Source organism: Saccopteryx leptura, chromosome X, assembly GCF_036850995.1.
Source record: "Saccopteryx leptura isolate mSacLep1 chromosome X, mSacLep1_pri_phased_curated, whole genome shotgun sequence".
NCBI classification, from domain to species: domain Eukaryota; kingdom Metazoa; phylum Chordata; class Mammalia; order Chiroptera; family Emballonuridae; genus Saccopteryx; species Saccopteryx leptura.
The window spans coordinates 93,776,470-93,787,961 of NC_089516.1; the positions used below are offsets into that span (position 1 = coordinate 93,776,470).

Consider the following 11,492-nt stretch of genomic DNA (forward strand, 5'->3'; position numbering starts at 1 on the left):
TCCGCTCACTTTCACACACACACACACACATACACACACACACAGTTCTGTGGATGCGCACTCAGAAATAATCCTTATATTTGAGTTGTAGTTTATACTTTTTTCTTTTCCTTTTTTTCCAAGTGAGAGGAGGGGAGACAGAGAGATAGACAACTTCATGCACTTTGACCAGGATCCACAAGGCAACTCCTTCTGAAGCCTATGCTTGAATCAACTGATCTATCCTCAGTGCCCAGAGTGGCTCTCAAACAAATCAAGCCACTGGCTGCAGGAGGGTAAGAGACAAGAGGAAGAGGGAGAAGAAGACAAGCAGATGATCTCTTCTCCTGTGTACCCTGGCCAGGGATCAAACCTGGGACATCCACACGCCAGGCCGATGCTCCATCCACTGATCCAGAAGACCAATGCCATAACTGTTTTTCTATGGCAGGGAAACCAGATCCACAGGACCTAAGGGAAGAGGAGTGGGAGGGTGGTGGTAACAGCCTGTGGGAGTAAGTAACACACAAGTAGAAGGTAAATAAGAGTGTTTCTTGATCCAAGGGCCAGCAAGCAGGGAAAGAATTTGAAGATGAACTGTTCTTTAGCGTAGATTCCCCTTTTTGAATGCTCAGCTTTCTTCTGAACAACTTATAATTCAACATTCCTGGATATTTGTAAAACCCTATTATAAATGAGGGCAAGGGGATCAAATCTTGTAAAGGGCTGGTAGCATAAAGGACTTTGGTGGAGGTTGAATTTAACAACCCTCTGGATAACCTGTGAGAAAGAGTGGGAACAGGTCCATCTACACTGTTACATTTATCTATCGGTTCTTTAACTGTCATGGGTGTTTGTGAACCAATTTTAGTAAGTCTTTTCATTAGAAATTTTTTTTTCAATTTACATCTGTACTTTCTGTTTTCAATAAAAATAATTCAACATGACATTTATTTTTCTAAATTGTGAGAATATGTATTTTTAAGTAGCCAACACCGTCTCCAAGCCATGATTGAACTATGCTCAGCATTTCCATAGAAAACATATTCATAATACCATTAGTTTAAATGTTATACTTCTGAACAATTTCTGCCTAATTATTTAAACTTTTGTATAAAAATTAAAGCTACTAAAACTTTTTTTTTAAGTTGAAACATGCTGAGTGTATGTATATGATTTTGAGTACTTTGGGGGAGTGCAGTATTGTAGAACAAAATTCAGTGGAAATGTTTTGTTGCCAAGAGCATTACAGACAAAAATATTTGTCCTAATTGGTATTTATTTTTTTAAGAACCCATTAGTTATAATCATTGGAAAACCTAGTTTATAAATTATTATTTTACTTGTCCCTCTGAAGGATTCTGTTAAGAGTATTATTCATTTGCTTCATATTCACAACCCATTACCACTTATTTTAATTGTTGCTTATTTTAAAAGTAAATGATATTGGACTCAATAGAAAGCTTGATAAAGACACTATTTGATGAAAAGAATCATTTTGTTAAAGATTGATAAAAATTCACAAAGACTATACAGGTATATACACAGAGGATACTAAAGTTAGGCAAGAAAACTGTATTTTAATATCAACAATATTCTTTATGTGTAACTACTTGAGGGTAATCATAACAAAGTTGTTTCACAGATAAAAGAAACATAGCTGCTCAAAGTAGAACTTTTATATATTAAAGGAATATTTCTAAACTAAATCCTAAAGCTTTTTAGTGGAGCTCTAACTAGTTATCTCTTAGTCTTCAATTTTAGCAGGTTTCTAATTCTCTATATGAAGACATTACAAATAATTTTAAAATTTATTTTATCTTTTTCTCTCAAAAGAAGTTTATCAAGTACAATTTTAACATAACAAACCATCAGAATCTCAAGCAAGAGACAGGACTGACATTAAAGGAAACAAGCATACTAAAGGCAGTCTCATGGCAAACTACTCCTCAAAAACCACGCCATTAGACTTTCAGCACAACCTTCTCTTAAATTCCATTCAGTTTTCACGGCATCCTTCTTGGCTCTTGGCCGTCTCTGCTTCCCTGGACAGATCATCTGCCTTCAAAGCCACGGCCAGCTTCTCTTTTATATTTTTCACTTCCTCAGTCTGTGTCCAGACATCTTTAACGGTAATCAGTTGTCTGCAGGAAAGCTGTGGGACACTGCGACCTGCTCCTGGGATCATTGCTGCCCACTTGGAAGATCCTGCAGTGCTTGGCTCAGGGTTGATGCTCAGGGACCCAGGACCAGTACAGCCCAGGGATTCACGGGCATACTCCGCTGCCATTATTTTCATGGCATTTATGACATACCAAATACTTAATGGTTCTCCTTCAGTGCTGTAGGGCTGGAGATCCCGAAGTGCCTTGTAAGCAGAGATTTGCTGGGGTTTTTTCCAAATCATCTCTCCACGCATGTGCCTGACCTTATTGCCAAGATGGGAGGTTATTTTTGTGACTGGACTCTTGAAAACGTACTTGGTCAGCCTTATAGGAACTTCAGGCCTTACATAGTAACGGTGGCTAGCCTTGAATGAAAGGAATGATCTCTTCTTTAAAGTCTCGGTCATATTTCTTTTGAGTTTTCCCAGACTAGGCTGGCTTGAAACACAGGTTGATGCAGGTTCACTCATTTCTCTAAAGTTGTCCTGCTGACCCCACTCTTGAGATATAAACAGCCTCTGTCTTGCTGTCAACTACCAAAAAAAATTATGTCTAGTCAACTGATGTGCATATGTTCAATATAACCAGCTAGCTGATTAAAATTAAATTATCCATGGATCCTATCTGCAGTCTTCCCCACTTATTCAAAGCTACATATAAACCATCTTCTAACTAACTTAACCTGGGAACACTTTTGCAGCTATGACTAAGTGATGCATTCCCAATTAAGAAATCTCCCACAGGCCCTGGCCAGTTGGCTCAGTGGTAGAGCGTTGGCCTGGTGTGTGGAAGTCCTGGGTTCAATTCCCAGTCAGGGCACACAGAAGTGCCCATCTGCTTCTCCACCCTTCCCTCTCTCCATCTCCCTCTTTCTCTCCTGCAGCCAAGGCTCCAATGGAGCAAAGTTGGCCCAGGCACTGAAGATGGCTCCATGGCTCCACCTCAGGTGCAAGAATGACTCAGGTTGCAATAACAATGGCCCAGAGGGGCAGATCATCACCCCCTGGTGGGCATACTGTGTGGATCCCCGTTGCGCACATGCGTGGGTCTGTCTCTCTACCTTTCCCCACTTACCATTTCAGGGGGAAAAAAAAGCCCTTGGCCGCTTGGCTCAGCGGTAGAGCCTTGGCCAACTATGTGTATATCCAGGATTCGCTTCCCAGTCAGAGCACACAGGAGAAGCACTCATTTGTTTCTCCACCCCTCACCCTCTTGCTTCTTCCTCTCTCTCTTCTCCTCTCCTCCTACAGCCAGGGCTCCACTGGCCGCAGGCACTGAGGATGGCTCTATGGCTCCACTTCAGGTACAAGAAGGTCTCTGGTTGCAAAAGAAAAACGATCTAGATGGGTTTAGCATAGCCCCCTGGTGGGCATGCCGGGGTGGATCCCCGTCGGGCGCATGCGGGAGTCTGTCTCTCTGCCTTTCCCCGCTTCTCACTTTGGAAAAATGTCAAAAAAGCCCAAACAAACAAACAAAAAAACACACACAGAAATCAAGGTAGTTGAGTGGATAATCTCCATATTAAGATTTTGTAGAGAAAGTATACAAAGGGTTCCGGTTTTTTTTTTCCTTTTGTATTTTTCTGAAGCTGGAAACGGGGAGAGACAGACAGACTCCCGCATGCGCCCGACCGGGATCCACTCGGCACGCCCACCAGGGGCCACACTCTGCCCACCAGGGGGCGATGCTCTGTCCCTCCGGGGCGTCGCTCTGCCGCGACCAGAGCCACTCTAGCGCCTGGGGCAGAGGCCAAGGAGCCATCCCCAGCGCCCGGACCATCCTCGCTCCAATGGAGCCTCGGCTGCGGGAGGGGAAGAGAGAGACAGAGAGAAAGGAGGGGGGGTGGAGAAGCAAAAGGGCGTTTCTCCTGTGTGCCCTGGCCGGGAATCAAACCCGGGTCCCCCGCACGCCAGGCTGACGCTCTTCCGCTGAGCCAACCGGCCAGGGCCCAAAGGGTTCTGGTTTGATTCCCAATCAAGGCAGATACAGGAACAGCTTGATGTTCCTTTCTTTCCCTACTTCTTTCAAGAAGGAAAGGAAGAAAGAAAAAGAAAAGAGAGAGAGAGAGAAATGAAAGAAAGAAAGAAAGAAAGAAGAAAGAAAGAAAGAAAGAAAGAAAGAAAGAAAGAAAGAAAGAAAGAAAGAAAGAAAGAAAGAAGAAAGAAAAACAAGCGAGCATAGGCACCTGGATGGCAGCCATAAACTCAAGGGGCGCCTCGTGCTCGTTTGCGGCCATCTTCCTCTCGAGACTGCCCTTATTAACAAAGTCTATCACTAGCCAATCAAGATTTAAAAAACAAGTCCTCAAATAAGGAAAAAAGAAAGTTTCTGGTTTTAGGTTTTTTAAATAAAATAAATATAGAAAAGTTCCAAGTGTAGTACATTAAGCCAAAGAACTACTTTATCATTCCCAAATACAGTAGTGTGAAATTCCTTCAACCAGGCCCTTTTCTTTACATAACCCAAATAGAATCATTAAACTCGGGAATTAACACTGATACTTGTAAAAATTAATAAACAAAAACCTCATTTACAAAGAAGTTGAGAAATGAGAAGAGAGAACACTCACAGATATGGCTCCTCACGCACCACTTGCCCCAACAGGAAGAGACCGTAACTTGAATCTCCGACAGGAAGTGATACGACTTTACTCTTTGACCTCATCCCACAGGAAGTGATACTACTTTACCACCGTACGTCGTATGCCTGACAGGAAGTCACCCTATTTTACTACCATACTTCGTATATCCAACAGGAAGAGAAACTGCTTTACGACCATACCTCCAATCTTGACAGGAAGTGATCTTACTTTACTACAGAGCCTTGTAACTCTGACGGTAAATACTACTACTAGACCACTGCAGCAGGAAGAAAAACAGCAAGTGAGACCATGAGGTATGGGTGCTCTTTCTTTTTTAGGAGGTAAGGGTTAAACATTGGACATGTGGTAATAGCAAGTGATATTATAATTGCTTTGTCCAGATCATGTGAATGTTTCCATTCTTTGCTTTTTGTTCTCGGGTTTCACTCTTTTGGTACGTTACTAATCTTTCCCCCAAATTAAATCTAATCTCAGTCTTTCTCTTCTCAAACAGTAACAACAGCAGCACCTACAAATAAATTTTAGTGTCATTAGTAACATTGAATAGATTGAAGAAAAGGGAGATAAAAGAACTTGGTGCTTTTATATTTTCTTTATCCAGATCCACTGTGAGGCTGAGTGTTGTAGGAAAATGTACACCAATTTTGGCACCGGCAATATAAAATTTTAGTCTAGCATCTTCCACTTATTTTCTTTAGACTGGGCAAATTACCTCATTTCTTAGGGTCTTGGTTTTCTCATCTAAAAAATGTAACCAACATACAATCCTTTCTAAAGTGTTACTGTATAATTAAATGTCATATTGCGCTCAAAGTGCCAGGTATTGTGGTCCAATTCTGTCTGATTAAACCTTGACTTTTGTATGTATACACCCATAAACCCTTGAATAAGAACGTAAACCAGGATCATTTTTGGCTGTAATTAGCACTATTATTGACAGAGGGCTGTATTCCTACAGACAGTGGCCATTAATACAAATTGTAATTTCCGGATGCTATAAAGAATGAATTCCTATCCAGTTTAATCTCAGTATACAAAAGGTCCAAAAGGAGTGTGTGTGTGTGTGGGGGGGGGGGGGCTGCAAATAAAGGATGTCACAATAATAAAGGACCTAAGGATTGACAGAACGATGCTAGGCTTTTCTGAGTTGTCTTGGTTCTTCAGTGTTAGATATATAAAAATGACATACTTATTTCCAGAAATGTCTGTCACAGATGATATAGGAAGAAAAAAAGAACAACACAGTTATAAGGAAAAAAAACAAATGCTTATCAGGAGAAAGCTAGAAATTTTAAAAACTGGAAGCTGGAATTAAGGCAGTCAGTTAAACTTGATGTACTCAGTGGAACTTAGGAAGAAGACTACCCATAGACAAATGCACAAGTAATAACTTAAGATGACCTGTGATTGAGCTCATGGTCTCATTCAATATTCTTACATACCAGTGAAGAAAGAATCTTAATGCACTACCAAAGTTTGCTCTCATTAACTCAGATACTGTGCAGAGATAAACCTACAAAAGGTAAATATTTTTTGTACCTGTAGTAAGATAAAGCTAGGAAAAAATGTTTTTTTTTTAATTTTAATCCTGAAATGTACATGCTACTTATAAATAACTGACAAAACCCTAATAGGTTCTAGTAGAATATAGTTCTATAGAATCCGGTTTGAAAAATCCTCTGCTTTAAAGTAGTTAAAAAATAGTTACTATAACTTCTAGAGGTATTTTATTTAAAACCAAATTTACACTTAAGGAATAGTTCTAGTACAGAAAGATTGTTAGTCATTATGGACCGAAACTTATTTCTTACCTACATGCAAGAGTGCCAGTGAAATTTAAAGCAGATTTTCCATCACTTAATATTTTTCAAGATATTGACCATTTATTTTAATATTATAAAAGATTGCATCTGACCAGGCGGTGGCACAGTGGATAGAGCACTGGCCTGGGATGCAGAGGACCCAGGTTCGAAATCCCAAGGTCGCCTGCTTGAGTGCAGGCTCACCAGCTGAAGGGTAGGTAGGGTTGCTGGCTTGAGTGTGGGATCATAGATGTGACTCCATGGTCGCTGACTTGAACAAGGGCTCACTGGCTTGGCTGGAGCACCCTGGTCGAGGTACATATGAGAAAGCAATCAATGAACAATTAAGGTGTTGAAAGAAAGAATTGATGCATCTCATCTCTTTCTCCCTTCTTGTCTGTCTGTCTTTGTCTGCCCTTCTCTCTGTCTCTTGCTCTGTCTCAGTCTCTCTTGATGAAAAAATAAAATTAAAATATTAAAGGGAAATTTAAGTGTATACTTTAAAAAAAATTCATTAATAGGACGGGTGGCAGAGACAGACTCCAATATGTTCCCTGACTGGGATCCACCCAGCAAGGCCATAAGGGGACTGTGCTCTGCCCCTCTGGGGCGTTGCTACATTGGTCAGCAAAGGAACTCTTCTTAGCACCTGAGGTGGAGGCCATGGAGCAATCTTCAGTGCCCGAGGCCAGATCGCTCCAATGGAGCCATGTGTGCTGGAGGGGAAGAGAAAGAGAAAGAAGGGGAAGGGGAGGGGAGGGGAATCAGATGGTCGCTTCTCCTGTTTGCTTTGACAGGGAATCAAATAAGGGACATTCACATGCTGACTGAAACTCTGCCACTGAGCCAGCTGGCCAGGGCAAGTGTATACTTTTCTAAATGTGTCTAATTATGAACGAACATTTACAAATACATAATTTTTTATGAGTATATGTTTTATTTCCTTAAATGGTACAGTGAAAAAAAATGTTCCCTCCGTATATCATTATTTTGAAGGTAAGCTATCAACTCTGATTATACTTATCTTATTTTGGTCATAGCTCAATCAGCTTGACATGACTAAGAAAAACTCTCAGGCCTTAAAAAATTCAATGAGAAATCCTTTGAGGAAAAAAGGATAACTTTACCAACCATCAAATGCTTTCACAACTGAAAATCATGCCTGAAACACATTGAACATATTTGAAGATGCTTTTGGATTGGTAGACACAATTTAAAGTGATATTATGGGATTTTCAAAAGCATTAATTAGACTTACATATCAGAGGTAAATGTCAAGAGTATGCAATCATGAAATGAAAGGGAAATTAATGATGAATCAATAAATGGTTATACGGCAGAAAATAAAAGAAAACAAATAGAAATTTTGACTTAAAAATTGTTTCTCAGTTACTATTGGAGCAAAAAGAAAAAAATATTTCAAGAAGTTTTTATGTCTGAGATATTTTTTTACAACATATTTCCTAAGCACAAAATGTGTTAAATTAGCCTGACCTGTGGTGGCGCAGTGGATAAAGTGTCAACCTGGAAACGCTGAGGTTGCCGGTTCAAAACCCTGGGTTTGCCTGGTCAAGGCACATATGAGAGTTGATGCTTCCTGCACCTCCCCCCTTCTCCCTCTCTCTCTCTCTCTCTCTTCCCTCTCTATAATGAATAAATAAAATCTTTATAAAAAATGTGTTAAATTAAATTGGAAGAATGGTAAATCATTTAAGGAGTTCCATATAAGAAGTATCTTTGACATATTCTTATTTTAGGTTTTAATTTCTAAGAATTTATTTTTACCTCTATTAATGAAGTCCAATAATATTATATGAAATAAATATATAAATATTTATATGTAGATATATTTAAATTGGAAAGATGATTTCATTTTTTCACATCTTTCAATATGTATTCAAGTTTTTCAAATTTATAAGTGTAGTAAATGAGAGCAAAGTGTTCTTTCTTTCAATATTTGTAAAATATTTTATTTATTTTTACTTATTTATTTTTATTGATTGATTTTAATTTATTAAAAATACCCCCAGTGAGTTTCCAGAAGCCAGTAGTCTTATCTTTGTACTTCACTGTACTGTTGTCCTCAGATTATTTTTTATTTCTAGGATCTTCATGATGCTGACTGATTTGTGAAGATAGACTAGATTTATGCCCAAATTTGATTCTTCCTCTGTAAAGTGAGGGTTGGACTAGATGAGTTTTACAATATTGAAGAGGATTGGAACATGTCACTCCCAAGATATGTCACTTTGGTGTATTTATTATTTTGAACTGAAGACACTTGAGAAACAGTAAATGCAGGAAGGGGTCTCTGGCCTCCCCCTTTTTATCTAAAACAAGACATCAATTTTCCCATTACAAAGGTGCCCTCCTACCAGGAATAGAACATTTTAATCAGCAGAGATGAAGAGTTGATTCCAAGATAAATCTGTACAAAGAAATCTACTGAAATAATACTTATCCTCTGTTATTTTCCCCCATCTATTTCCGGATCACTTTCCCACAATTCACTATTCTTAGCCCCAAACCCTTTTTCCTTTGTCTTGTCACAGCTCCACACTTAATCATTATTTGTTGAAATGGTTTAAATTTGTCAAACCTATCTTCTTCTTTGGGTATGCATTTCTTTTTCATGAAAGCTTTTATGCCACATAAAAATATTAAAATCAAATACAATTTTATTTACTTCAGTTAATACATTTGTTTATTTGTTTTTTGTCAGTTTAATTTTTAGGTCCAGTCACAGAACCTTAAGAGGATAAAGAAAAAGTCTTTCTTTTCCTACAGTTCCTATTAAATCCTAAGCAAGCTATTCATTTTTAGCTGTAGTGAGAATTGATTTTTAAAATGCAGAGGAATTGAAATACGTTATTTCGAACTGTAAAAGAATAAGACCAAGAAAGTTAATGGAAGTGACTGAGACCAAAACAGGTCTGCTGGACCAGTCTCGAAATGGGTTCTTCCACAGTATCACAGGAAATGATTTTCAAGGATACACACAAAATGACTGCCCCAGAGGGTCCCATGTCTCATCCACAACCAGGTGACTCAGTTCCATTTCATTATGGAAGAAGTCTAACCTCTCGGGCCACAAGCCCACACTTGTCCTCACAATGCTCAAGAGAAGAGCCAGGACCCAGAGCTGGCTGCCATGACCCTAGCATCCAAGGCTCTGGTACAGTGGTATGATTCAGCCAGTTCGGACCAGTTCAGCAGAACCAATTCCTAATTTTTTGTTGAGTTCGGCGAACCAGTTGTTAAAATGGCACCTGTCATCAGGATTCTTTCTGAGGTGGGCACCTGGGCAGTCGCCTAATGTGGAAACACAAATTGACATTCCTTTCTCATTTTTTTTTTTAACATTCATCTGTGCAACAGCGTATTCTAAGCACCTGTATTAATATTCATTCTGTTCATAGGGGAAAAATTTGCAAGTGAGGATGCCAGTCACGAAGCAATATAGAAATATCTTAAGTAAAAGATTTATTGTTTTTTGTCATGTATTAGTTAATATTTTTTCAATAATATTTTAAAACTTTCTTATAATCTAGATTTGTATACCTCTTTTATTGTTTTTATTTAATTAATAAGTGAATGAAATAATAAACTATCTTTTGGTAAATTATTATTTTATACTTAAAACAGTCATTAGGGCGGAGAACTGGTTGTTAGTTTATTTGAACTCCACCACTGCTCTAGTAGTTCAGCACAGCTGCTTTTCCTGTCTGGCCTGCAGCTGCAATTGAGAAAACTCAGGGCCTTTGTTAAGCTTTGATTATATTTCCTTGGGCTTGGGAGAGAGAAGGCTTTTGTTCACATTAACCAGTCTTCTTCCTAATTCTTTTTTTTTTTTTGGTGATAGAGACAGAGAGATAGAGAGAGGGACAGACAGTGACAGAAAGACAGGAAGGGAGAGAGATGAGAAGCATCAATTCTTTGTTGAGGCACCTTAGTTGTTCATTGATTGCTTTCTCATATGTGCCTTGAGAGGGGGGCTACAGCAGACTGAGTGACTCCTTGCTCAAGCCAGCGACCTTGGGCTTCAAGCTAGTAATCATGGGGTCATATCTATGATCCCATGTCCAAGCTGGCGACCCTATACTCAAGCCGGATGAGCCGGCACTCAAGCCAGGAGCCTCGGAGTTTCAAAACTGGGTCCTCTGCATCTTACTCTGATACTCTTATCTACTGTGCCAGCACCTGGTCAGGCATGCATAAAAATATTTTACAAAGGAACGAATGAAAGAGAAACTACAGTTTAGGATAAGAAGTAAGTTTTTGTAAATATTAAATATCTGTAAATGTTAAAATTGTAAAAACTGGTTCTGTCAACATAAGAAATTTCCAAAGTTGTAACAATTTTTTATGAATTTATTTGAGCCAAACTGTTGACAATTGCTGGGAAGCCAAGTTTCAACAGAATGAGAAAGTGCTCTGGAAAACAGCAGTTTCACCACTTATTTTATACAAAGACATAAGAGGATTATAGGAAATTGATTGGATTGGTGATAAATTAGGGAGATAGGAGAAAGCAAGGTAAGGAAATCTTTGGGATTGGATAAAAAGTACTGAAACTTCTTTTACATAGGCAAGAATAAGATGGGGCAGGAAAAGATTACCTGCATGTTATCAAGTACAATATTATAGATACAAAAGACAACAGACAGGCTAGATTAAAGTAAGCACTGACCTTTGTTAGAGAAAAATACCTCCCGAGGACATGACTACCCACCTGCCATCAACTGCTTTAATTAGAAAGTTTTAATTTCAGATTATCCTGTGTTGTTGTTTTAGGTCCCTGAGTCTGCAAGGCCACCACGCAGGTCTCCCCTGAGCTTGTCAGATTCAGTATGTGGCCTTATTTTCTTTCACAGTTCCAGAATTATAAGGGACTTTATACTAACCAGAAGGTGACTATCCTGTATGTTATATTTTAAATTGTGG

General features: G+C 39.0%; 1 protein-coding gene across 1 annotated transcript; it reads right to left on the minus strand.

Moving 5' to 3' along the window:
* Positions 1–1,978: 1,978 nt before the first annotated feature.
* Positions 1,979–2,614, minus strand: LOC136386421 (putative methyl-CpG-binding domain protein 3-like 5). The gene has a single exon (XM_066357844.1). The coding sequence runs from the start codon at positions 2,612–2,614 to the stop codon at positions 1,979–1,981; it is 636 nt and encodes a 211-aa protein (XP_066213941.1).
* Positions 2,615–11,492: the final 8,878 nt, after the last annotated feature.